The 26,378-nt window shown below is 53.5% G+C and overlaps 1 protein-coding gene across 7 annotated transcripts; it reads left to right on the top strand.

The window, feature by feature from the left end:
• Window positions 1–26,378, top strand: FLCN (folliculin). 7 transcript variants are annotated; one of them, XM_008010510.3, is made up of 14 exons: window positions 1–448; window positions 4,510–4,623; window positions 5,530–5,620; window positions 9,168–9,440; window positions 11,003–11,149; window positions 13,481–13,702; window positions 14,960–15,120; window positions 16,003–16,094; window positions 18,384–18,574; window positions 21,385–21,498; window positions 22,064–22,187; window positions 23,255–23,386; window positions 23,481–23,586; window positions 24,740–26,378. In XM_008010510.3, the coding sequence occupies exons 4-14, from the start codon at window positions 9,192–9,194 to the stop codon at window positions 24,939–24,941; spliced, it is 1,740 nt and encodes a 579-aa protein (XP_008008701.1). In that variant the 5' UTR covers window positions 1–448; window positions 4,510–4,623; window positions 5,530–5,620; window positions 9,168–9,191; the 3' UTR covers window positions 24,942–26,378. The 7 variants fall into 7 exon arrangements, with proteins under 7 accessions (XP_008008701.1, XP_008008704.1, XP_008008702.1 ...); XM_008010513.3 differs by lacking the exon at window positions 5,530–5,620 and having other exon boundaries at window positions 1–213; XM_008010511.3 differs by lacking the exon at window positions 5,530–5,620 and having other exon boundaries at window positions 1–418.

Here is a 26,378-nt window from a genome sequence, read left to right as displayed (position 1 = left end):
GGTAGTTGTCGGGCAGCGGCCCCTGCTTCCCCGTCAGACCTCGGAGTTGCGGTACTCGGACTGTGTTTCTGGACTTGCGAAGCTGGCGAGGCTCCGCTCTCCTCGCGGTGCAGGACGCGCTCGGACGGCGCCTGCACCCCCACCGCAGGGCTGGGTGGTGTTACGGCCCAGAGAGTCACGCGCCTGGGTCTCGGCGGGGATGTGGGGCCGCGAGTGAGTGTGGTAACTCCTGGTTCTGCCAGCTCCCCGAGAGCCCGAACTGGGGCTTGAGAGCCTCGCCACCCCGGCTGACGTTCCGGCCGTGGGCTCGGGGGCTCTGTGTGTGATCCCGCCTGTCCGGGACCCGCAGCGACCACCTACCCAGCGCAGTCAGGGGCGGGGCTGAGACCCGGAGCGGGACCCCGGCTGCCGATTCCAGGTGTCCCGCGGGCCTCGATTCGGGGAGCAGGTCGGCGGGGGTCTGAGGGTTTGGCGGAGGGGCATGTCCGAGTTTGCGTTGGTCCCAGGTGGACCAGTAATGGGGGAGAGTTTAGGGCCAGAGTCCAGGGCGTCGCCGAGACCCTGAGATTTGAAGATAGGTTGGGGGCACGCCCATTAACCAAGTCTCTGGGGATGAGGACTGTGACCTGGGTTCAAACCCCGGGTTAGGGTCGTTGATTTAGTCTCATTTGATCTTGCCATGAAACGGGACTGTTTCCCTTTCCTTCTCCCAGGTTTTGTCTTCGTTCTGGAGGAGAGGGTGTGTGTCATCCTCTTCTCTCAGTTTGGCGTTCAGGAGGGTCCTCTGATGAGCCAATAGGGTAGCACCGTGTCCTCCAGGGAGGGTGGAAGACCGCGCTTCTCTCCAGTGGAGAGTACTGTCAGACGCGTCCTTGTCACCTGGAAAGAATGGATTGGCTTGTGGATTGAGGTCCAAGGTGTGGTCAGCAGCAGTCTCTTCAAATGGGGACACAGGGCAAGGAGGAACTTGCTGGAAGTAGGTTCTGGCTCTCCAGGCTTTGGCCACAACCAGTTTAGTGCCAGATTATCACCGTGGTCATCAAGTAATTGAGTAATAGTGGCAGGTGACACTGTGTTTGCCCTTCTAGTGTCCTATGTCAGGGAACTCTGTGAATGGAAATCCAGGGAAACGGTGGAAATAGAGCCACAGTGAGAGTGGGTCTGAGCTGGCAGTCATCCCCTGCAGAACTTTTCACCCTGGGCTTGTTGGGATCCCAGCTGCTGACTTAATGAGGCTCCCCAGTGGGAGACTAGTTCTAGAAGCTGTGTGTCCACTGCTGGTTAAGATCCGTTATAGTGCCTTGTTTATCTACAGTGCCCTTACTTAGTGGCCTCTAATTCTCCGCAGTGCTATGAGAAGAGCATAGGAAGTAGGGGTGAAATGGGCCAGGGTCAGGGCGCACCACGAGTGGTGGTGAGGTCACTGTCCAGGTCTGGGACTCAGCTATTGTGGGAGGAGGACATGGACAGACACTCTACCACATCAGGGAACTTGAATACTGTCTTTGGGTGTGATGATGAAGAGACTGTCACCCAGGGGATTTCGGCTTCCTCTGTGGGTTCTGGAAAGCTTGCTGGAAACAGACTCGTGAGACATATTCAAATCAGTTTGTTTTCTTAAGCAAACACCTCCTAGAGATTGGGATTGACCAGTGAGTAAAGAATGACCTCACACTGCCCAGAATTCTGAGTCCATGTGTAATGCGAATCTTGAGAGGCGTCTGTTTCTCAGCTCTTGGGTGGTATTCAGAGAGGTCTAGTAACATTTGGTGTCACCTGGCTGGTGAGGGCAGGCTCCAGTGACCGCAAAGCTAAATGTTCTCTAGGGCACCTCCCTGTCTTTCAGGGGCTCCCTAGGTCTCTGGCGTGCATGATCCATGGAGTCAGAGTCGGAGCTCTTGTCTGACAAGTGCTTTTTTCTTTCTTTCTTTCTTTTTTTGAGACAGAATCTCACTCTGTCACGCAGGCTGGAGTGCAGTGGTGCGATCTTGGCTCACTGCCACCTCTGCTTCCAAGTTCAAGCGATTCTCCTGCCTCAGCCTCCTGAGTAACTGGCACTATAGGCACGCGCCACAAGGCCTGGCTAATTTTTATATTTTGTATTTTTGTATTTTTTGAAATGGAGTTTTGCTCTTGTTGCCCAGGCTGGAGTGCAATGGTGCGATCTTGGCTCACTACAACCTCCATCTCCCAGGTTCAAGCAGTTCTCCTACCTCAGCCTCCCAAGTAGCTGGGATTACAGGCACCCACCACCATGCCTGGCAAATTTCTGTATTTCTAGTAGAGATGGGGTTTCAGCATGTTGGCCAGGCTGGTCTCGAACTCCTGACCTCATGGTCTGCCTGCCTTGGCCTCCCAAAATGCTGGGTTTAGAAGCATGAGCCGCCGCGCCCGGCAATTTTTGTGTTTTTAGTAGATACAGGGTTTCACCATGTTGACCTGGCTGGTCACAAACTCCTGACCTCAGGTGATCCCCCCCTCGGCCTCCCAAAGTGCTGGAATTACAGGCTTAAACCACCGAGCCTAGTGAGTACTTTTCATTAAAAGGAAAAATGAATAAGAGTAGCCCATGTTTTGACCTGACATGGTGGCTCCCACCTGTAATCCCAGCACTTTGGGAGGCTGAGGCGGGAGAATTACCTGAGGTCAGGAGTTCAAGACCAGCCTGGCCAACATGGCGAAACCCCATCTCTACTAAAAATACAAAAATTGGCTGGGCCTGGTGGCGCGTGGCTCCAATTCCAGCTACTCGGGAAGCTGAGGCAGGAGAATCGCTTGAACCTGGGAGGCGGAGGTGGCAGTGATCCGAGATTACAGCACTGCACTGTAGCCTGGGCAACAGAATGAGACCCTGCCACAAAAATAAAAAAGAATAGCCCATGTTGGTGCTGAATGCTGGGAAGTGGCTTGTCATCATTGCCTCTGGTTTCCCTCTCCTGCTTGAGAAGGAAACTGACAGGCCTATGGCCTGAAAGGTAAGTTGGTGTGATATAGATGCTGCCAGAGCACACCCTTATAACCAAGAGTAAGAAAGATGGGGGCCGGGCGCGGTGGCTCACACCTGTAATCCCAGCACTTTGGGAGGCCGAGATGGGCGGATCACGAGGTGAGGAGATCGAGACCATCCTGACTAACACGGTGAAACCCCGTCTCTACTAAAAATACAAAAATTAGCCGGGCGCGGTGGCGGGCGTCTGTAGTCCCAGCCACACGGGAGGCTGAGGCAGGAGAATGGCGTGAACCCGGGAGGCGGAGCTTGCAGTGAGTGGAGATTGCGCCACCGCACTCCAGCCTGGGCGACAGAGCGAGACTCCGTCTCAAAAAAAAAAAAAAAAAAAAAGAAAGATGGGGACTTGGCTGGGTGCAATGGCTCACACCTGTAATCCTAGCACTTAGGAAGGCCAAGGTGGGTGGATCACCTGAAGTCGGGAGTTTGAGACCAGCCTGGCCAACATGGTGAAACCCTGTCTCTACTAAAATACAAAATTAGCTAGGCATGGTGGCAGGCACCTGTAATCTCACCTATTCGGGACGCTGAGACAGGAGAATCACTTAAACCCAGGAGGCAGAGGTTGCAGTGAGCTGAGATCGCGCCATTGCACTCCAGCCTGGGCGACAAGAGTGAAACTTGGTCTTGAAAAAGAGAAAAAAAAGAAAGATGGGGACTTGCTCGGTCATCCAGGCTGGAGTGATAAAAGTCACGGCTCACTGCAGCCTTGACCTCCCAGGCTCAAGTGACCCTCCCAACTTAGTCCCCCAAGTAGCTTGGACTAGAGGCATGCCCGGCTAATTTTTTTTTTTTTTTTTTTTTTTTTTTGAGATGGAGTCTTGCTCTGTAGCCTGGGCTGGAGTGCAGTGGCCGGATCTCAGCTCACTGCAAGCTCCGCCTCCCGGGTTCACGCCATTCTCCTGCCTCAGCCTCCGGAGTAGCTGGGACTACAGGCGCCCGCCACCTCGCCCGGCTAGTTTTTTGTATTTTTAGTAGAGACGGGGTTTCACCATGTTAGCCAGGATGGTCTCGATCTCCTGACCTCGTGATCCGCCCGTCTCGGCCTCCCTAAGTGCTGGGATTACAGGCTTGAGCCACCGCGCCCGGCCCGGCTAATTTTTTAAAAAATTTTTTTGCAGAGACAGGGTCTCACTTTGTTACCCAGGCTGATCTCAAACTCATGGGCTGAAGCAATCCTCCTGCCTTGGCCTCCCAAAGTATTGGGATTACAAGCATGAGCCACTGAGCTGGCCTCAAGACCCTATCTCTGAAAAAATAAATACAGAGATCCTTGATCAAATACTGGGTTAGAGTGCTTCAGAGGTGCAAGAGTCATCTAAAATATCAGCTCCTGCTCAGAAGGTGAGAGGCCTGCTAAGCCATTCAGAACCCTGGGGAGTGTCTACATCCTCATCGGAGATATACTTATTTGAGACTGGCTGTAAACTACTCTCGTTATTTTTCATGCTACGAAGGCCTCTAATCTTAGAATTAGCTCTATTTTTTTTTCTCTTACCTAGAAAACGCCAGGTCTTCAAGGATGTCTGCCGCCACCATGCCTGACCCATTTGGCAGCAGCCTCGTGTGTGCGGGTCTGGTGTGGACAGTGGAAGTGTGATTCTGCTGAATGTCAGGTTAGTGTGGGTGCTCTGCAGGTGGGCTGAGACTTGGCCCAGGCTTGCTGTCCTGTGCATGTCTTGCTAGAAGGAACCTTGTTTCTCTTCCCCGATGCCTCTCAGAGGAAGGCGTGGCCTCCTTTTTCGGGATTTAATGCCTTTACCTTTCCTTTGGGTCCTGCTACCCCTTATTCCATCAGTGGTCGCCCCATCTCCTCTTGAGCAGTAGATTGTTAAGCCACTCACCATAGTGAGCCCCGTGGGCCCTTTATTGAAACTCTGTCTGTTTGGTTCCTGTGCCACTAGACTCGGGCTCCGGCCTACCCCACAACTGTGGCTTCTGAACCTCTGCCGCCTCTAGATTCTGTCCCTTTCTTGGCAACAGCTCTCATCTTTCCGAGGGCAACTTCTCAGTCCTCTCATTTAACATGTGAATTTGGTGCCTCCTGTGTGTCAGGAAGGTACTTTGGAGGCGCAGTTCTGCGATGAGGAGCACTACGACTCAAAGCAGGGCCGGGGAGGGTGGAGGGGTAGAGGGGAACTCTTCTGGTGAGCTGGCAGGGGGTCCTCTGAGCAGGGGACCTGCAAGTGGAGGCCGAGTGGTGAGGAGTGAGCCAGGTGAAGGTGTGTGGAGCGTTCCTGACCTTTGTCCCCAGCCCTGCCCTCTCCTGTCCTGCAGCCTGCATCTTTGCTGAGTCCTCAGGGCCTTCCAGCTAGAAGTTCTGCTGTCTGTTGAATGCTGTACATCTCCTCTCCCGCTGCCTGCCTGCCTCCCTCTCAGAGTGCACCTACAGAGCACCAGCCCTCCATTCCCTGCCAGCCATACCCAGGGTCTCTCTCTCTGACTCCCACACCTGCCTCACTGCCAGCCCAGCTAAGGTTCTCTTCAAATGTCTGTTTTCTGTCTGCCTCTGCCGTTCCCAGTGTGACTGCTCGTGCTCAGCTGTAGCTCAGGGAGGAGGACAGGTGCTGGAGCAGCTCGTGCCAGCTGAGCAGCCAACTGCAGAAACGCCAGGTGGGTGGCAGCATTCATGGGCACGCTGGAGAAACAGTTCCAGGCATGGGCCACTGGCAGGGAGGCTGATTGCAGAGCCCCCCTGCCCCCCACACCGTGCACATTCTGACTTTGCTTCTTCCTAGAGTTAGCAGTTTTGGCAGGCCATGTCTTGTTTGTGTCCACAGCCTGCCTGTCACGAGTGAAGACAGAACATCTGACTTTTGGATCCGTAATGGGGGTGGGGGCTCCCCGGAAGAGAAGAGGCTTTGAGTCCTGGCCAGTGTCCACTACTCAGTCAAACATTCAGAAACTTACATGATTCTTCATCATCCCAAGCAAGTCTGACTGACCAATGGGGCTTTCTGTGAAGGCAGAAATATTCTGTGACCTGGGCTGTTCAGAGGGGTGACATGAGTTGCGTGTGCCTAGCAAACACTCAGGACATGGCCAGTGAGACAGAAGGGCTGAACTTTTGTCCTATGAATGTATTTATTTATTTTATTTTATTTATTTATTTATTTTGAGATGGAGTCTCGCTGTCGCCCAGGCTGGAGTGCAGTTGCACAGTCTTGTCTCACTGCAACCTTCACCCCCTGGGTTCAAGCAATTCACCTGCCTCAGCCTCTTGAGTAGCTGGGACTACAGGTGTGCGCTACCATGCCTGGCTACTTTTTTTGTACTTTTAGTAGAAATGGGGTTTTGCCATGTTGGCCAGGCTGGTCTCGAACTCCTGACCTCAAGTGATCTGCCCACCTCGGCCTCCCAAAGTGTGGGATTACAGGCGTGAACAACCACACCCGGCCTATTTATTTAATTTTTTTGAGATGAAGTCTCATTCGCTCTGTTACCCAGACTGGAGTGTAGTAGTACAATCTCAGCTCACTGCAACCTCCACCTCCCAGGTTCAAGCGATTCTCCTGCCTTGGCCTCCCGAGTAGTTGGGACTACAAGCGTGTGCCTCCACTCCAGGCTACATTTTTTTTTTTTTTTTTTTTTTTGAGACGGAGTCTCGCTCTGTCATAAAGCCTGGAGTGCAGTGATGTGATCTTGGCTCACTGCAACCTCCACCTCCCAGGTTGGAGCAATTCTCCTCCCTCAGCCTCCCAAGTAGCTGGGTTTATAGGTGCCCGCCAACATGCCCAGCTAAGTTTTTTGTTTTAATTTGTTTTGTTTTTGTTGTTTTGGGGGTTTTTTTGAGACCGAGTCTCAGTTTGTTGCCCAGGCTCCAGTTCAGTGATGCGATCTCGGCTCACTGCAACTTTGCCTCCTGGGTTCAAGTGATTCTCGTGCCTCAGCCTCCTGAATAGCTGGGACTACCAGTGCACACCACCACGCCTGGCTAATTTTTGTATTCTTAGTAGAGACAGGGTTTCACCGCGTCGGCCAGGCTGGTCTCAAACTCCTGACCTCAAGTGATCCACCCGCCTCGGCCTCCCAAAGTGCTGGGATTACAGGCGTGAGCCACTGTGCCGGCCTCTCCTAGCTAATTTACATTTTAAATTTAAGTTGTCACACATGGCTGTGGCCACCATATGGACAGTGTGGGTCTGGCTGCATGTGTCAGGCTGTGTCACGTGTTAGGCTGTTGGCTGTGGCTGTCCCCACTGTGCACCTTTGCTTCTGCGGTCTCGTTTCCCGAACTTCTCTGCCTGTCAGAACCCCATGACACACCCCCATTGTAAAGCCTTCTCTGGCTTTCCTGCATCCATTAGGAAGGTATATGGATGCCGCTGCGGCCAGCCCTCTGCAGTGTGTGTGTGGTGCCCCTCAGACTTTGTGCCTGTAGCTGCCCTTGGCCTTTGCATGGCTCCGCCGGCATCCCAGCCATACTGTGGCCAAGCTTGGGGCTTCCCTTGACTCCATGTCCGCACCAGGTGTCCCGTTGCTGGCTCTGCCACAGAAACTCTCCAAAGGGCTCTTTCTACCCACTCCCGTGAGCTTTTTCTCCACCGGAAACTGTGTTAAGGTCACCTTTGACCTCATCATTGTTCTGCAGGTTACCATTCCCCCTTTTTAAAAGATTGTGGTGAAATAATACATGACCTAAAATGTGCCATTTGAACCACTGTTGGGCGTGCAGTGCCGTGGCATGAAGTATGTTCACAGTGCTGTGCAGCCATCGCCACCTTCCATCTCCAGAACTGAGCCCCGCTCTTCCCTCTCCACCCCTGGCAGCCGCCATTCCCCTCTCTGTCTCTGTGGCTTTGAGTGCTCTAGGTACCTGATATTTAAGTGGAATCCTACAGTGTTTATCTGTTTGTGACCAGTGTAGATCACTTGGCGTAATGTCCTCCAGGTTCAACCGTGCCGTAGCTGTGGCAGGGTTTCCTTCCTTTTTAAGGCCATGTGACATTCTAGTCCCACCTTGCTAAAGTAGTTTGTTCACCTGGTCACTGGGGTGACCCTGGAGCTCCCCTCTGGCCTCACTGCCTGTGCTTGGTCACCTTGGCTAGCTGTCCTCCCTTCTTCACCTCTGAGCCTGCAAGAGCTGCACTCCACAGAGGTCCCACGTGCGATCCCTGATCGCAGCGCTTGGCTCTGCTGCAGTGGCCCATCCCCACGAAGGCTTGGCAGGCACTCACTGAGTCTCCTCCCCTGCTCACTCCTCCTCTGCACTCTGCACCCCCACCCGCACTGTGCCGCTTCACCATCTGCCACCCTGGCCCGGGCCACTGTCCCTTCCTGTTCAGATCAGTCAGCAAGGTGCCTCAGCTTGTTCCCCACCTCCACCTTGGCCCCCTGCCATCTTTTCTGCACGTGGGCATGACTGAACCTTTTCAAGTGAAATTCACATTCTCTCTTGTCTCATCAGAACCCCCAAAGCCTCCCCAGTCTCTGATAACATATCCAGGGTCTTTCGGTGGCCTGGAGAAGCTGTAAGATCTGCTTCCTAAAGCCTCCACCCTGTCTGCTGCTCCTCTCCAAACACCGGACCCTACACACCCCTCCAGCAGTACAGCACCCACCCTGCCCTTCATCTCTTGCTTGGCCCATAAGCCAGTCCTTCCAGGCTCCTGCCTCCTCTGGTCATTCCCCACGCGGGCCTCTCACAGGAAGCAGTTTTCCTGTGTCCGCCCCCCACCCCCTGCAGGAGGTAAGCTGCGGAGGGAAGCATTGTGTCACCTAGCGCCTCGCCTCACACGGAGCAGGTGCCCAGCAGATATGTATTGTGTGGAGGACCCTCTCCCTGTGGCCTTTTATCTGTTTGTTCCCACGGGGTTTGCCATGTTTGGCTGCAGTTCATGTCACTCGAGGACATTCCTTCCCTGTGCCATTGGCTTTTCGGCTCTGGCTCTGTCACAACTCCAGCTGTGCTATCACTGGTCCACATCGTCCCCTCCCCTGTTTCCTGTGACTCCGGTGGGAAGATCCTGTCTCTCTTCCTCTCCTCTCTCCTGCGTCCAGTGCAGCACTGGGGCAAAGCAAGGGGATGGGGAACTGGCGGGTGGCCTCTCCTGGGCAGGCAACCATGGCACCCAGGTGCTCCCTGTGCTCCAGAGGGGCTGGGGAGGTTTCATGGGGTGAATAGGCATTGGTGAGCTGACATGTCCCCTGTCCTCCGCAGGCCTCTTGCAGTCTCTAAGGCACCATGAATGCCATCGTGGCTCTCTGCCACTTCTGTGAGCTCCACGGCCCCCGCACTCTCTTCTGCACGGAGGTCCTGCACGCCCCACTTCCCCAAGGGGCTGGGAATGAGGACAGTCCTGGCCAGGGCGAGCAGGCGGAGGAAGAGGAAGGCGGCATTCAGATGAGCAGTCGGATGCGTGCACACAGCCCCGCAGAGGGGGCCAGTGTTGAGTCCAGCAGCCCAGGGCCCAAAAAGTCGGACATGTGCGAGGCAAGTGTCTTTGGGGTCTTCGTTTTGCGATCCTTGCAGTAGGTGTGGGATGGACAGGAGGACCTGAGAGCAGTGGATGGAGCCTCCCGGGGTGACACAGACTGCCTCTCAGGGGCCCTTCAGTTCCTTCTGCTCGTCCTGACTGTAGCTTTTTTTTTTTTTTGAGACAGAATGTTGCTCTTGTTGCCCAGGCTGGAGTGCCATGGTGTGATCATGGCTCACTGCAACCTCTGCCTCCCAGGTTCAAGTGATTCTCCTGCCTCAGCCTCCTGAGTACTGGGATTACACGTGGCTGCCACCGTGCCCGGCTAATTTTGTGTTTTTAGTAGAGATGGGGTTTCACCATGTTGGGCAGGCTGGTCTTGAACTCCTGACCTCAGGTGATCCACCTGCCTTGGCCTCCCAAAGTGCTGGGATTACAGGCGTGAGCCATCACGCCCAGCCTGTGTTAACTTCTTTAACCCACTCTGCCTCCCTGCCGTGGCCTTCATGTTTGTATTCACACACTCCAGCCTGTCCTGGAGGCAGGTCCCCAAAGACCCCTGCTCCCAGCAGAGTTTCCTGCTCCCGGGACCCCCAGTGTTCTTGGCGGGTCACTCCATCAGCTCTTGAGCTCTTGGGAATGAGTGTGAGTTTTCCCCAGTGGGCCACTTGTCTGTGTGGAGGACCTGGGTCAGGGCCCGAAATCAGGGCTGGGTGTAGGACCTGTCACTGCAGTGCAAACAGGAACCCAAGCTTGTTCTTTTGGTTCCGCTGCAGAAGCAGAGGACGTGTGAGAGCTGCATCCATTGCTGGAAACGCCTGTGAGGAATGGGGGGTGGGGAGCACCTCAGACCTGGGAAGGAGGGCACTGCCAGGCCGCTGGGGTGTCCTTGAGCTGGTGTTGGGGTTGCCCTTGGCGGAATCCTGCGACATTGTGGGGAGGGGCTTACCTGACGCACTGCCGCGCAGTCTTGGGTCGGGGCAGCTCCAGGGCGTGCAGCCTCAGCACCGGAGTGACGGTGGCTGCAGCGGGGCAGCGAGGCAGTGGGGCTGCCGGGGTGAGCTGCCACACCAACGTTCTGGAGCTTGGTGCCCGGCCTGTTCTTTATTAGGCCTCTCGCCTGTGCTGAGGCCCCTTCCAGGTGTTATTTCAGAGCCAATGACAGAGGCTGGGGGGCAGTGGGTAATGCTACCACCACAGAGCCCCTCACCCTCCGGCCAGCTGCTTCTCACCTCAGCCTCAGTTTTGTCTTCTGTAGAATGGGGCTTCTCACAGACGTTATCTCAGAGGGTGGCACTTGGGATTGAATGAGATGGAGCATGCAGGGCCCTTTTCATGTTGTCTGCTTCGTAAGCGCTCAGCAAATATCTGTTGGGAACAGCCTCTGGCAATCTCTGTGATCTCTGTGTTCTGTTTTCCTCTTTAGGAAACATTTAAATCTTCAGATAAGTATAAATCTGGAAGCCAATTATTTTTATACAAAAATAGCTTGAGTTTTCCGAGCTCAGATTTGCATAAACCTAAGAGTTTGTTGCCCTGCTTTCCAACTAACAGATTTACTTTTCCTTTTCATGGACAGGGCTGCCGGTCACTTGCTGCAGGGCACCCGGGGTATATCAGCCACGATAAAGAGACCTCCATTAAATATGTCAGCCACCAGCACCCCAGCCACCCCCAGCTCTTCAGCATTGTCCGCCAGGCCTGTGTCCGGAGCCTGAGCTGTGAGGTGAGCCTCGCGATCACAGAACCTGTCTCTGTGGGAGCCCACATGCTCCCAGGTGCTCTGGATGGGCTCGGAGTCAGCACTGCACAGGGAGGCAGGCACTGGTCCTCTCTAAGGGCAGACCCGCAGATCAGCACAGCACAGGGTACAGGATGCCTCCGTTGTCCAAAATTGCAGAAGAAGTCATGTTGGACTTGCCGAGCATTTTCTGAATGGGTGCTAGGTTTTGCACTTTAAGCACCAAACTTTTATTATTTGTCCTTTTATTATTATTGTTTTCTTTTTTCCTTCTTTTGTGGCAGGGTCTCGCCCTGTCGTCCAGGCTGGAGTGCAGTGGTGCTGTCATGGTTCACTGCAACCTCAAACTCCTGGGTTCAAGCGATCCTCCAGCCTTAGCCTCCCAGGTGGCTGGAACCACTGGTGTTTTCCACCCATGCTCAGCTGGGGTTTTTTTGTTGTTTCTGTTAAGACAGAGTCTCACTCTGTCGCCCAGGCTGGAGTGCAGTGGTGCAATCTCACTGCAACCTCCACTCCAGGTTCAAGCGATTCTTCTGCCTCAGCCTCCTGAATAGCTGGGACTACAGGCGTGCGCCACTATGCCCGGCTAATTTTTTGTATTTTTGGTAGAGACGAGGTTTCACCGTATTGGCCAAGCTGGTCTCGAACTCCTGACCTTGTGATTCGCCTGCCTCGGCCTCCCAAAATGCTGGGATTACAGATGGGAGCCACTGTGCCCAGCCTTTTAAAAATTTTTTTGTAGAGATGAGGTCTCACTATGTTGCCCAGTTTGGTCGCAAACTCAAGCAATCCTCTGGCTCATCCTCCCAAAACACTGGGATTACAGGTGTGAGCCGCCACGCCGAGCCCTGTGTGTCCATTCTCGATGGATGTATTCCTAAGATAGGAAGCATTTTTGGTTAGGTGGTTCATTGCATCAACATCACCTTTTTTTATTATCTCAGTCCTCATTCCAAGTCTCGGTGATCGTCCCCTGCTGCTCTCAGCCTGCTGAGGTGTAGATGATTTGTTCCTAAATTACATCACTGCTGCTGTTGCTCTTGACCCTTAGCTCTTAGATCTTTGTCTGTTACAAAGAATTCATCGGCCGGGTGTGGTGGCTCACTCCTGTAACCTCAGCACTTTGGGAGGCCGAGGCGGGCGGATCACAAGGTCAGGAGATCAAGACCATCCTGGCTAACATGGTGAAACCCCGTCTCTACTAAAAATACAAAAAATCAGCTGGGCGTGGTGGCAGGCACCTGTAGTCCCAGCTACTCTGAAGACTGAGGCAGAAGAATGGTGTGAACCCAGGACGTGGGGCTTGCAGTGAGCCGAGATTGCGCCACTGCACTGCAGCCTGGGCAACAGAGCAAAACTCCATCTCAAAAAAAAAAAAAGAATTCGTCGTTCAGTTACTAAACTTCCTTGTTATCGGTGTCCACCCAGTCAGACACACCGAGCTCCCTTGCTGTTCTCATTCAGTGTGGCTATGTGCCTGCCCTCAGCTGTCCTCTCCTTTTAATTTGCTACCTCTGGTCTGCTAGCAGGCAGCTCAGCATGTCTTAGAATTGTGTGTTAAGGAAGAGTAAGTATGTTGTGAGGAGGGACCGAAGTCCTCTTAGAAGAAGAAAGTATGTGGGGCCGGGCGTGGTGGCCCACTCCTGTAATCCCAGCACTTTGGGAGACTGAGGTGGGCAGATCGCCTGAGGTCAGGAGTTCAAGACCAGCCTGGCCAACATGGTGAAACCCCCTGTCTCATAAAAATACCAAAAAATTAGCCAGGCGTGGTGGCACACACTTGGAATCCCAGCTACTCTTGAAGCTGAGGCAGGAGAATTACTTGAACCCAGGAGACGGAGGTTGCAATGGGCCGAGATCACACCACTGCACTCTAGCCTAGGCGACAAGCGAGACTCCATACTGCCTCCCTCCCCCACAAAAAAAAGAATAAAATGTGCAGATTTCAGTGCAGGGAGAGTGCAGTGGCTGCTTTGACCTGCTGGTTCTTCTGCATGCTCCGGGTGAGTAAGCTGGTACATTTGAGTCTGGGAGAGGTGTGACATATGCATGGGAGTTATTTATGGCTCAAGGTGGAAAAAAAACAGTGAACCTTGTTGCTGGCCCTTGCAGTCCACGATGACAAGTGGTGTTGGCAGCCTGACCACAGGAGCAGAAGAGGACAGTCTTTAGCTCTCATGGTCCCCACCGTGCCACTCTCCCCTGTTATTAATGCTGGCTGATTTGTGCCAGCTGACTGAAAAGTCTGAAGAAGAGGCTTTGATTTGGTACAACTAAGCGAGGAAAGGGCTATCTGAGTCGCTGGTGTCCCTCCAGGTCTGCCCTGGCCGCGAAGGCCCCATCTTCTTCGGAGATGAGCAGCACGGTTTTGTGTTCAGCCACACCTTTTTCATCAAGGACAGCCTGGCCAGGGGCTTCCAGCGCTGGTACAGCATCATCACCATCATGATGGACCGGATCTACCTCATCAACTCCTGGCCCTTCCTGCTGGGGAAGGTCCGGGGAATCATCGATGAGCTCCAGGGCAAGGCGCTCAAGGTGAATGCAGAGGCGAGATGCCAGGGGGGCAGGGGCCCCTGCACTGCAGGAGTCGCTCTGTGCTGAGGTTAAAGCCTGGAGCCCGGGTGGCGTCTTCCCCTCTGCTTGCAGCCGCTGCACTGTGTGAATTGTAGTCTCTTGGCTTCAGGGCTGGAGGTCGTGGTGGAGAGCCTCCCAGGCCATCCTGCCTGCTTTACTGGTCTCTCCTGCCCCCGCTGTCCTGGTTCTAGCTGAGCTCTGGTTTCTTTGCTGCAGTCAGACCTCTGGTATCTTTGTTTCCTCTGGCCTTTGTCTCAGGGATGTCTGTTAATCCCATTGAGTTGCACCACCGAATGTAGGCCTCCAGCTGTGGAGCTGTGGCTCAGGCCAGGCCAGGTCATGCTCTGGTAACAAACAGCCTCCGGATCTCAGCACCTTCAAGCCACAGGGCCCGTTTCTTGCTCATGCTGTGTGCTTTGCAGGAGAGCAGGGCTCTGCTTCCTGTGATTGTCCTGGCAGGCAGAGTGGTAGCTGTATGAAAATGTCACCCCTATGCTGGGCGCGGTGGCTTACGCCTGTAATCCCAGCACTTTGGGAGGCTGAGGTGGGCAGATCACCTGAGGTCAGGAGTTTGAGACCAGCTTGACCAACATAGAGAAACCCCTCTCTTCTAAAAATACAAAATTAGCCGGGCATGGTGGCAACATGCCTGTAATCCCAGCTACTTGGGCGGCTGAGGCAGGAGAAACGCTTGAACCCGAGAGGCGGAGGTTGCAGTGAGCTGAGATCGCACCACTGCACTCCAGCCTGGGTGACAGAGTGAGACTCCATCTCAAAAAAAAAAAAAGAAAAAAGAAAAACAAAAAATGTTTCTCCTTCTGCCCTCCAGAAGCATGGACAGTGCTAGGAGCCTTCTTTCTCTCAGCTTGTTGGCCAGAGCCAGTCACGTGTGCGTTAGCCAAGTAGTGCACCCAGAAGGGGAGGCGGAGACAGGTGGGGAGCAGCGCAGATGGCCACTCACGAGAATCCCCCCGGGTGCTTTGGGTCGCTCATTAGGAAGGGGACAGGAGAAGCTCAACCGATTCCTGTGCTCAGGTGGCTCCTGATCTAGCCGGGGGTGGAGCTATGCTCTTGGGAACGATTGGACTGGTGGCTGGAGAGAGTGCAGTGGGACTGAGCCTCCAGGAGTCAGGTCCTGGAGGTGGCTGTGAACGAGTGGGGATCCGGGCTGCCGGCAGCTTTGGCTAAAAGAGGCCGTCCCTTCCCTTTGCATTTCAGGTGTTTGAGGCAGAGCAGTTTGGATGCCCACAGCGTGCTCAGAGGATGAACACAGCCTTCACGCCATTCCTACACCAGAGGAACGGCAATGCCGCCCGCTCGCTGACATCGCTGACAAGTGATGACAACTTGTGGGCGTGCCTGCACACCTCCTTTGCCTGGTAACGGGCGCCTCCGCTTTTGGCATATCCGTTAGTGTAGAGCAGTCACGAGACGTTGGTTGGCTTGTATCTGTTCTGCCACAGATTTGGGAGAACAGTGCTTAGCCGAGTTTTCTTGCTGCCTCTGCGAGGAGCGCTGGCCTGTGGGCACTTGTCAGTGAGCACAGATCTGGGCCGAGAGTCCTTGTTCTCTGGGCCTCTTCCCCTGAGTGTGCAGAAAACTTATTGAGGTGGAACTCGCTTCTTCTTGGGTTCAAGTTATTCTCCTGCCTCAGCCTCCCAAGTAGGTGGGACTACAGGCGCCTGCCACCACATCCAGCTAATTTTTGTATTTTTGGTAGAGACGGGGTTTTACCATGTTGGCCAGGCTGGTTGCAAACTCCTGATCTCATGTGATCCATCCGCCTCAGCCTTCCAGAGTGCTGAGATTACAGGCGTGAGCCACCGCGCCTGGCCCACTTTTTTTTTTCTTTTTAAAGCAAATCTGAGTTGTATCGTTCCAGCCATAAATACGATCATAATACCATGATCCTGTCCAAGAAAATGGACAGACTCCTGAGTGTTCTCCAGGCTGCAGGCCCTTGTGCAGTTTCCCTTTTGTCTCACAAGTGACTGTGCATCAGAGCAGCACCCCTAGTCTCTCTGGTTTAGAACAGCTCCCCCTTGCATCCCCTCCTGTCCAAGTTCCTCCCATCCGTCTATCGAAACACTTTGGTCATTGGCTTATGGAACTGCCTGCATGCGGGATCTGGCTGCTTGTGCCCTGGTGGTGTTCTTTTATACCCATGTTTTCCTTAAACTGGTAGGATCAGGGGCTGGGTGAGCGTCAGGTTTGCTTTGTCCTTTGGCGAGAAGGCTCATAGCTGGTGCTGTGTTCTCCAGGCTCCTGAAGGCGTGTGGCAGCCGGCTGACTGAGAAGCTCCTGGAAGGTGCTCCGACCGAGGACACCTTGGTCCAGATGGAGAAGCTCGCTGGTGAGGCGGGGTGCTGTTGCTGGGGCCTTGGCCCAGATGGCCGTGGGGCGGTACCAGCTCTCTGCTCTCCTGGCAGGAAGAGCTGAGGGAGGGAAATGCGGCTCTGAATCAGCCCAGGAGGAGCCTTCGGGAAGCTCACCCTCTGATCTCGGTGTGATGGTTGTGATTTCCTGTCTCATTTGCCTTGACCGCCGTGTGAAAGAATCTGTTCCCCAGCTAGGTGGGGAAAATTCACAGGTGGGCTGTCCCTAGAGAGAACTGGCTGATTGAAGGCTTCTCGTCCCAATTTTGTGATAGCCAGGTGCTTGGCCTGGTTGACAGTCTTTGTTCCTTTACAAATAAAGTGTTCTGTTTCAGTTGGACCCAAGTTTTCCATGAAGGGCAGTGGTTCCCTGACCTCCCAGGTGCCTGGGCTTCCCCAGGTTCCTGATCTGGGGCTCGGGGCCCTGTGTCTGGGGATCCTGGCACTGTGTCGCCAGCCCAGAGGCACTGGGCCAGTCTTGGCCAAGCTTTCCATCAGGGATGATTTGATCTTGGTGCTACAGGTCTGTGGTTATGACCATTGTTCCACACCGTGAGTCATTAATAATGCTTCCCATGCTTCTGCTTGCAAATGACCAGCCTTCCAAACAGCTGGAGCTGTTTCGAGGTGTTTCTGCAGGCAAGTGCAGGCGTGCCCTCAAATAAGCTTTGCCAGTGGACTCTTAGCAAGAGTGGAACATGGTCAGGAAAGACAAAGCCTGGGAATCCACCCCCATGCCCTGTGGGTTGGCTGGCCCTGGAGCCATTTATTATACTGCCAATCATGTTTCTAGGCAGGTGCAGATGGCAAGGGCAGTGTCTTAGTGAGCTTTTTAGCACCAAGAGCTGGGTCTGTTGAAGCCTTTGTGAGAGCTGGAAACGCAGGTGTGCTGGGCATGAGAAGTGTGGGGTTTCGGGCTCAGGGCTTGCTCTTTGGCCTCAGACAGACCTGGCTTCACATCCTGGCTCTGCTTCTCACATGCACCCTTCCCTTTGGGTCTCGTGATATGAAATGGAGATGTCGTCATTTGTGAGGGCTCCATGAAGATTCATTGAAATGACAAATACTCATTTCTTCATCTGCGAAGTGGAGATAATAGTGCTGACATCAGAACAGCTGAGAGGATTAAATGAAATGATGTTGGATATAGCCATAAAGAAGAGTGAAGTCGGGCACTGGTGCATGCCTGGAATCCCAGCGCTTGGGAGATCGAGACAGGCGGATTGCTTGAGCTCAGGAGTTTGAGACCAGCCTGAGCAACACAAGGAGGCCCAGCTTCCACAAAAAATATGAAAAGTAGCTGGGCGTGGTGGCGCATGCCTGTAGTCCCAGCTACTTGGAAGGCTTCGTTGGGAGGATCACTTGATCCCAGAAGATTGAGGCTGCAGTGAGCCGCGATCGTGCCACTGCATTCCAGCCTGGGCAACAGAGCCAGACCCTGTCTCAAATAAAGAAGATGGGAATAGTAGACACCGGGGACTCCAGAAGGAGGGAGGGAGGGAGGTAGGGAGGGGAGCAAGGGCTGAAATACTTTCTATTGGATACTATCTGGGCATATTGCTTCCTGTGGTTCACGGTCTGGGTGACAGGAGTCATAGAAGCCCAAACTTTAGCACCACGCAGCATACCCTTGTAACAGCCGCACACGTACGCCCTCAATCTAAAAGAAAAGTAGATTGGGAGGCCGAGGCGGGCGGATCATGAGGTCAGGAGTTCGAGACCAGCCTGGCAGATATGGTGAAACCCTGTCTCTACTAAAAATACAAAAATTAGCTAGTTGTGGTGGCAAGCATCTATAGTCCCAGCTACTCAGGAGGCTGAGGCAGAAGAATCACTTGAACCCAGAGGTCGCAGTGAGCCGAGATGGTGCCATTGCATTCCAGCCTGGGCGACAGAGCAAGATTCTGTCTCAAAAAAAAAAAAAGTGGAAAAAAAAGAAACAATGTGTAGATCCTCAAGAACTGTGGCCGACTGGGTGTGCTCCGTAAACACACTGTTGGCGTTTTTCTCACTGGTTTGAGTTTTCTCACCAGCAAAGAACAGCTGACGGTCTTTCTGTAGGTGCTTCTAAGAGAGGTGTGTAGTGCCCTGGGCTAAGTAGACAGCATCTGAGCCCTCCCTCCCACCCCAGGGCTCCCAGAGCAATAGGGAGCATGGGACCTGGCTGCAGCCAGGCATCTACACTGACTGGCTCAGCCCACGATGTGCCTTGGGCTGAAGTCAGGGGACAAGACTGTTTGTAACTGTCCGTGTTGTCTGTCTTGCAGATTTAGAAGAGGAATCAGAAAGCTGGGACAACTCTGAGGCTGAAGAGGAAGAGAAAGCCCCTGTGTTGACGGAGGGTGTAGAAGGGCGGGAGCTGACCCAGGGCCCAGCAGAGTCCTCCTCTCTCTCAGGCTGTGGGAGCTGGCAGCCCCGGAAGCTGCCAGTCTTCAAGTCTCTCCGGCACATGAGGCAGGTAGGCAGCAGGGGCAAAGCACATCAGGAACTCGAGAGGAGAGCCCAGCCGTCCCTGCCCACCGGCCTTGCCTCTGGACCCTGCGTCTTCAAAACCCTGCGGGAAGTGACTGACAGCCTCCTCGGTGGGTGGCTGGGGGCACGGGGCGTCGGCGGTATTAGCCCTAGGATCAGTGCTCACCTTTCAGTGATGACCTAAGTATCTTCAAAGAAAAGCCCACATAGTTGGCATCCCATGGTCCTCTAATCCTCTTAAGAACCTCCTAAAGGCATTGAACAGCACCATAATTGGTTTGGATGCAGCCTGGACCCTGCCCATTGAAAGTAATGGTCATTCTTGGCTAGGTGCGGTGGCTCACGCTTGTAATCCCAGCACTTTGTGAGGCCGAGAGGGGCGGATCACGAGGTCAGGAGATTGAGACCAGCCTGGCCAACATGGTGAAACCCCATCTCTACTAAAATATAAAAATTAGCTGGCCATGGTGGCGTGCACCTGTAGTCCCAGCTACTCGGGAGGCTGAGGCAGGAGAATCACTTGAACCTGGGAGGCAAAGGTTGCAGTGAGCCGAGATTGCGCCACTGTACTCCAGCCTGGGTGACAGAGTGAGATTCCATCTCAAAAAAAAAAAAAGAGAACCTGCATACAAACCATAGTAGTAAACAGCAGCCAAACCATGGAATATGATTAATTAGAAGAAATAGGCAGTGTGTGTTTAGGGTGATGTATGTACATGTGTGCCTGCCAGACATGACAAAATCTAACAGCGTTGCCTCCAGGTATATCGAGTCAGATGCCGGGAGAGAGGGGTGTGGGTTGCTGGATTACAAGGGCAGGCTGCCTTCTTATAAGATTCTTCTGTATGTGTTTTTCCAATGAGCACTGATTCATCAGAAGAGAGTTACTTGTTTTGGAAAATGGAGTGAGACTGATTTCATGGCAGATGTCCTTGGGGCTTCTGGATGAAAACACTCATTCCATCAAAATCCTGTATTCGGCTGAAACCTTCCTTGTCCATTGCTTATGTTGATGAAGGTTGGAAGGGGTCTGGAATTCCTCTGGAGGTGGGATTGCGTTGAGGCTGTTGGGGTTTGGTGAAACGTGGTATTGTGGTGTCTCTCTTATACTGTGTTTCAAAGCTGTGTTTGTCTTCTTAGAAGCCATGAGACAGCAGGCTGGACTTTCCTCAGGTGTCAGTGTCACGGAAGTTAATAATGGGGTATGGGGAGAGGCTGTTCTAGGTTAAAGAGTAAGCACAGGCCGGGTGTGGTGGCTCATGCCTGTAAGCCCAGCACTTTGGGAGGCTGAGGCGGGTGGATCATGAGGTCAGGAGGTCGAGACTATTCTGGCTAACACGGTGAAACCCCATCTATACTAAAAATACAAAAATTTATCTGGGTGTGGTGGCAGGTGCCTGTAGTCCCAGTTACTCTGGAGATTGAGGCAGGAGAATGGCGTAAACCCGGGAGGTGGAGCTTGCAGTGAGCTGAGATCACACCACTGCACTCCAGCCTGGGTGACAGAGCAAGACTCCATCTCAAAAAAACAGAAAGAAAAAGAGGCTGGGCGTGGTGGCTCACTCCTGTAATCCCAGCACTTTGGGAGGCCGAGGCGGGCGGATCACAAGGTCAGGAGATGGAGACTATCCTGGCTAACACAGTGAAACTCTGTCTCTACTAAAAATACAAAAACAAAATTAGCTGGGCATGGTGGCGGGTGCCTGTAGTCCCAGCTACTCGGGAGGCTGAGGCCAGAGAATGACGTGAACCCAGGAGGCAGAGCTTGCAGTGAGCGGAGATTGCACCACTGCACTCCAGCCTGGGCGACAGAGCGAGACTCCGTCTCAAAAAAAATAAAAAGAAGGAAGGAAGGAGAGAGAAAGAACAGGAAGGAAGGAAAGGAAAAGGAAGGAAAGAGAAAGAAAAAGAAAGAAAAAGGACATGGCAAAGAAAAGCAATCATGGTCCTGGAGTAGCTCCTGGATCCAAAGAACAGCAGCCGTCAAGCAGGCAGGTGCCCCGGGCTTGAGCACGTGGCTGGATATCAGATGCATCCGTCCGGGCACTCCTGGCTGCAGTCATGGTCTCAGCTGTGGAGATGCCCTTGTTCTCCTGGGTGCTGCCATGTCGAGGGCCCTATGGCTTGCTTTCAAATGGTTCAGCAGAAAGTGTCTGTAGAGAGAAGGTGAATATTGCAGAAGATTAACATTTTTTTGCTGCAAATTTTTAAAAACAAAATTGGGAGAAAGATCTTGGAGCCAGAGCTTTGAAATCGAGTTTCAGTGCAAACCTGGAGCTTCTGTCTCTGCCCCTTTAACCCTGGGCTGGGCATCCTGGGCTGGGGATCCTGGCACTGTGTCACCACCCCGGAAGCACTGGGCCAGTCTTGGCCAAGCTTTCCATCAAGGATGATTTGATCTTGGTGCTACAGGTCTGTGGTTATGACCATTGTTCCACACCGTGAGTCATTAATAATGCTTCCCATGCTTCTGCTTGCAAATGACCAGCCTTCCAAACAGCTGGAGCTGTTTCGAGGTGTTTCTGCAGGCAAGTGCAGGCGTGCCCTCAAATAAGCTTTGCCGGTGGACTCTTAGCAAGAGTGGAACGTGGTCAGGAAAGACAAAGCCTGGGAATCCACCCCCATGCCCTGTGGGTTGGCTGGGCACTTGCCTCCCTGAGAAGATGAGTGGCTTTTTCCCGAGCCCTGTCTTTGCTCTACAAAGTTTTATGAACACACAAATAAATAACTTAATGGGAAGGGAGAGAAAAACCATTTCTGCTAGTCACGCCGAAAGCCCTGCACTCTCTTGTTTAGGTCCTGGGTGCCCCGTCTTTCCGCATGCTGGCCTGGCACGTTCTCATGGGGAACCAGGTGATCTGGAAAAGCGGAGACGTGGACCTCGTCCAGTCAGCTTTTGAAGTGCTTCGGGTGAGAACGTCTTTTCCTTAGGTGTGCGGTGCAGGGCAGTACTGGCCTGGTGCCTGGTATCGGGTGGGGATGCTAAGCTGCACCGACCGTCCAGCGCAGAACCACGTGCACCACGCTGTCTCCACCTGGAGCGCAGTGGGCGTGGAGACCCGGGTCTGGTCTGATGAAGTTTAAATCATCAGAAGGATGAGTGTGCCTGCTGACTGCCTAGGCCTGAGAGGGAACAAAAATGCACATGACACAGTCTTGGAAAAAGCTTCTTTGTGGGATGTAGTAAGAGACAAACATCCGTGCAGGCAAAGATTAATATAAGAGTTAACACCACAGAGCCAGGGGCGGTGCAAGCTGGTGTGTGACTGGCGGTCCAGACAAGAGTTAGGGACCTGGTGGTGGAGGACCACCCCCCTCCGCCCTCTAGTGGGCTGAGAGTCTGGGGACTCCTCTGGCAGGAGGGAGGGCTTGAACCGGGCTGCAGGAGGCGTGTGGGGTTTGGGTAACGGAGCATGGACGGCTGGGGTTGAGGGCTTCCTCGCATCCTTGGTCTGAGTCCTGTTGTCCTCCTCAGACTATGCTGCCCGTGGGCTGCGTCCGCATCATCCCGTACAGCAGCCAGTACGAGGAGGCCTATCGGTGCAACTTCCTGGGGCTCAGCCCGCACGTGCAGATCCCCCCCCACGTGCTCTCCTCAGGTGCGTGCCACCGCGGGCTGTGGGGCCATGCCCTGCGCTGAGGGTCCCCATGCCTCAGGCCCAGAGTGGAACCAGATCTCTGTCATGGGTTGTGGAGAGGAGGCCTCATTGCAGGGCCAGCTTCCCCCATGGCTCTGGGCCTCCGTGTTTTGTCTTCACACAGGCAGCAGTGGGTGAGTGGACCTGATGGGAAGGGTGGCTGGCAGGGACTGTCGTCAGTGGGCTGCAGGTCACCATCCTGGGGTGGGAGGATGTGTCCCTGGCTGGAGGATCCTGGTCGTCCTGGTGAATGGGTGCCCATGAGACAGAGGCCTGCTGAACGCTGGGCGTGAGCCACCTGCTTCTGTGGGCCCCACCGTCCTCTCCTTACTCTTCTACTGTTCCCCTGTCCAGCCTTCTGCTCTCTTCCAGCCTTTTTCTTCCTCTATGTGCCCGAAGTCTTCCCGGCCTTCACTGGTGCGGCCAGGGCTCAGCAAACCCCTGGTCTTTTGGTTTGGGGATATCCAGGGGTCAGCCCCCAGGGGCTCATCAGTGACTTCCTCCAGCACAGCTGTGCGCAGCAACTGCTGACTCACGCGTGGTCTGAGTGGAGCTGCCCTGAGCCCCCGATCAGCACCCAGGCTGGGTCCTGACTCCCTGCAAGACAATGTCTTTTTTCCGGGTAGCATTAGAAACACAGGCTCTGGTTTCAAACAGACTTGAAATTCTTACCACTACCAGTAGGTTATTTAACATCTCCAGGCCTGTTTCCCCATCTGTAGAATAGGGTCATGGTGAGACCACCCTCGTAGGGCTGCCTAGTAAGAGGTAAATTGATGTATATAAAGTACTTTGTGATTATTGTAATATAATAAATTATTAGTTTAACTGAGGCAAACGTTAACCCTTAACTATTCACAAGTAACCTGAAAGGTTTTAAATACCAAAGTGTTGATCTGGGCCAGCCTTTTCACCGGCAGCCTTTCCCACCGACCTGAGATGAGCCGAGTGGGGCCCGTGGTGGGCGAGCGCAGGGGAGGTGAGGAGCGCGGGGGAGGTGAGGAGCCATGGACCTTGTGTTGTTACAGAGTTTGCCGTCATCGTGGAGGTCCATGCAGCCGCACGTTCCACCCTCCACCCTGTGGGGTGTGAGGATGACCAGTCTCTCAGCAAGTACGAGTTTGTGGTGACCAGCGGGAGCCCTGTAGCTGCAGACCGAGGTGGGTGCCCCCAGGCAGAGTGTCCTTTTCGTGAGAAGATGCTCCCGCCCCGCGCTGACGCTTGCCCTTGCTCTGTCCCTGTCCTTCTCCCCAGTCGGCCCCACCATCCTGAATAAGATTGAAGCGGCTCTGACCAACCAAAACCTGTCTGTGGATGTGGTGGACCAGTGCCTCGTGTGCCTCAAGGAGGAGTGGATGAAGTAAGCGACAGTGTGGGTGAGGCCCCTTTGCTTGTGACCCTGGAGAAAACCTGGAGCTGTTTCCAAAAGAGGAGCTGGGCCATGGCCACTGAGGGAGGAGCTGAGAGAAGAGGTTGGGGGCGGGGTTCCAACTCCAGGTCCGCCCGCCACTTCACGGTGGCCTCGGGAAGTGGTGGCCTCGGGAAGTGGTTGTCATCTCTGCCCCTGGCTCCTGAATGGGGAGGCGGGGGTGTCGCCTGCCTCAGAGAGCGGTTGAGTCTTGGGCAAGGGCTCCGAGCTCACAGGAGGGTTCGTAATGGAAGCTGTCATCTGCTGTGCAATTAACTTCAAAACCCGAAAGCCCAGTAACCCATGCCCCGCTGGGTTTTTTTGGGGTTTTTTTTTGTTTTTTTTTTTGAGTCAGAGTTTCACTCTTATTGCCCAGGCTAGAGTGCAATGGCATGATCTTGGCTCATCACAATCTCTGCCTCCCAGGTTCAAGCGATCAAGCGATTCTCCTGCCTCAGCCTCCTGAGTAGCTGGGATTACAGGCATCCACCACCACGCCTGGCTAATTTTTGTATTTTTAGTAGAGACAGGGTTTCAGCATGTTGACCAGGCTGGTCTTGAACTCCTGACTTTGTGATCTGCCCACCTTGGCCTCCCAAAGTGCTGGGATTACAGGCGTGAGCCACTGCACCTGGCCCCACCGCTTCTTTTTTTTTTTTTTTTTTTTTTAAAGCAAATTTATTTCCTCCTGCCTCGATTCTTGGTAATTTTTTTGGTCAAATTTATTAATCAAACATTGTCTTGATTTAAAATCAGGCAGTGAAGCTTAGGAGCAACCAGTGTCTTCCTTGAGTTTAAGGAAGGTTTTTCTTTCTTTCTTGGCATCTTGACAACAGCTTGAGGGAGGGTGTGGGAAGCGCACAGACCCCATACCCGACAGAGGGCCAAGGGCCGAGCCCAGCCCCGACAGCTTCCCTTCCTTGCTGGGACACAGCTCCTTTCAGCAGTTCAGGGGCCGAGCCCACTGCCCCAAGTGTGTAGATTCCAGCTCTGCCTGCACAGCTCCTGCTGGTGCCGAAGCCGCGTCGCCCCCAGTGGGCCCCCGTGACCAGGGCTCGGGGGATTGGGCTGTGGCATCTGAGTGTTTTGTTTTCGTTCTCTTCAGCAAAGTGAAGGTGCTTTTTAAGTTCACCAAGGTGGACAGTCGACCCAAAGAGGACACACAGAAACTGCTGAGCATCCTGGGTGCGTCCGAGGAGGACAACGTCAAGCTGCTGAAGTTCTGGATGACTGGCCTGAGCAAGACCTACAAGTCACACCTCATGTCCACGGTCCGCAGCCCTACGGCTTCGGAGTCTCGGAACTGACCCGCCCCACACACCTGCCCGAAGACGGGGATGGCTGTCCACAGACTCCTCCAGCCCCGTGAGAGGAACTGTCCCTTGAGTTTCTGAACTGCTGGGAGGAGCTGTGTCCCAGCAAGGAAGGGAAACTGTCGGGGCTTGGCTCGGCCCTCTGTCAGGTTTGGGGCCTGTGTGCTTCGCACACCCTCCCTCAAGCCGTTGGAATCGCTGAAGATGGCAGTGAAAGGCGGAGGGATGGTGGACTCTGTGTTCAAACCCCTTGGAGAGATGCTTAGGAGGACAGCTTGTGTCTCAGGCCCCTTGTGGACTTAGATCTCAAAACCCACAGGAGAAACAGGTCCAACTCGGCATGCAGTCGCAATAACATATCCCCTCCCGAGGTTAACATTCAAGCGTTTCTATTTTGAAATTCAGCAAGAGTTTCTGGGCCTCATGTTTGGGTGTACATTTTGCTGCATTGTGAATATTCAATACATTGCCAGCTCTTGGTCACTGAGTGATTGAGTTAGGGCTCCGCGGGAGACTTTGGGGAGTGAAGTGGACCTGTTCCGCATCTTCCGGTCCTCTGAAATGTGTGTTCTGAAGCCATGGGCTCATCTTCTGGGGTGTTCCCCTGCAGGTACTGGTGAAGGTAACCTGGGGCTTAACAGTGGAGCCCCTGATGGTTTATTTTGCTCAACATAGGTTGCTGAGGGGTCAGAGCAAGCATCTGACTTGCCCAGTCCCCTGGATATGGTGAGGCCCACCATGCTTTTATTCTGTATCGCTTTTGTCTTTATTGTGGCTTTCAGCATTTACATTTGGCTACCAATAACTATTTTCAGAGGGTGGTGATTGAAAACAATTTCATCATCCCACTGTACTTTTTTGTTTTTGAGATGGAGTTTCACTCTTATTGCCCAGGCTGGAGTGCAATGGCGCAATCTTGGCTCACTGCAACCTCCACCTCCTGGGTTCAAGCGATTCTCCTGCCTCTGCCTACAGAGTAGCTGGGATTACAGGTACCCACCAACACGCCCAGCTAATTTTTATATTTTTAGTAGAGACAGGGTTTCACCATGTTGGCCGGGCCGGTTTCAAACTCCTGACCTCAAGTGATCCACCCACCTCAGCCTCCCAAAGTGCTGGGATTATAGGCGTGAGCCCCTGTGCCTGGCCCTTTTTTTTTTTTTTTTTAAAGAGATGGTATCTTGCTGTATCATCCAGGCTGGTCTTGAACTCCTGAGTTCAAGCAGTCCTGCTTTAACCTACAGCTACAGGTACCCCAACTATACATTTTTAATGAGGATTCATGGCTCAGAGGGATTTTCTGGTGGTTTTCCTGATTTGTTTCTAGTTTTTTGTGTTTAATTTATATTTAACATGAAGACCAAGTTTATATAACTAGGTATCTGTATAACGCAACAACATTGGAACACAATAAAGATGTATTTTTGTAAA

The sequence above is a fragment of the Chlorocebus sabaeus genome, chromosome 16, assembly GCF_047675955.1.
Source record: "Chlorocebus sabaeus isolate Y175 chromosome 16, mChlSab1.0.hap1, whole genome shotgun sequence".
NCBI classification, from domain to species: Eukaryota; Metazoa; Chordata; class Mammalia; order Primates; family Cercopithecidae; genus Chlorocebus; species Chlorocebus sabaeus.
Note: the sequence above shows the minus strand (reverse complement) of the source record. Positions and strands in the feature narration are given on the sequence as shown.

What these genes read in the sequence shown, in the direction of transcription:
- FLCN (XM_008010513.3), top strand. Translation starts at nt 9,192, where the DNA reads ATGAATGCCATCGTGGCTCTCTGCCACTTCTGTGAGCTCCACGGCCCC. An exon ending in CAGCTTTTGAAGTGCTTCGG is followed by an intron (nt 21,499 to 22,063) that starts GTGAGAACGTCT and finishes TGTCCTCCTCAG; the next exon opens with ACTATGCTGCCCGTGGGCTG. An exon ending in CCCCCACGTGCTCTCCTCAG is followed by an intron (nt 22,188 to 23,254) that starts GTGCGTGCCACC and finishes GTGTTGTTACAG; the next exon opens with AGTTTGCCGTCATCGTGGAG.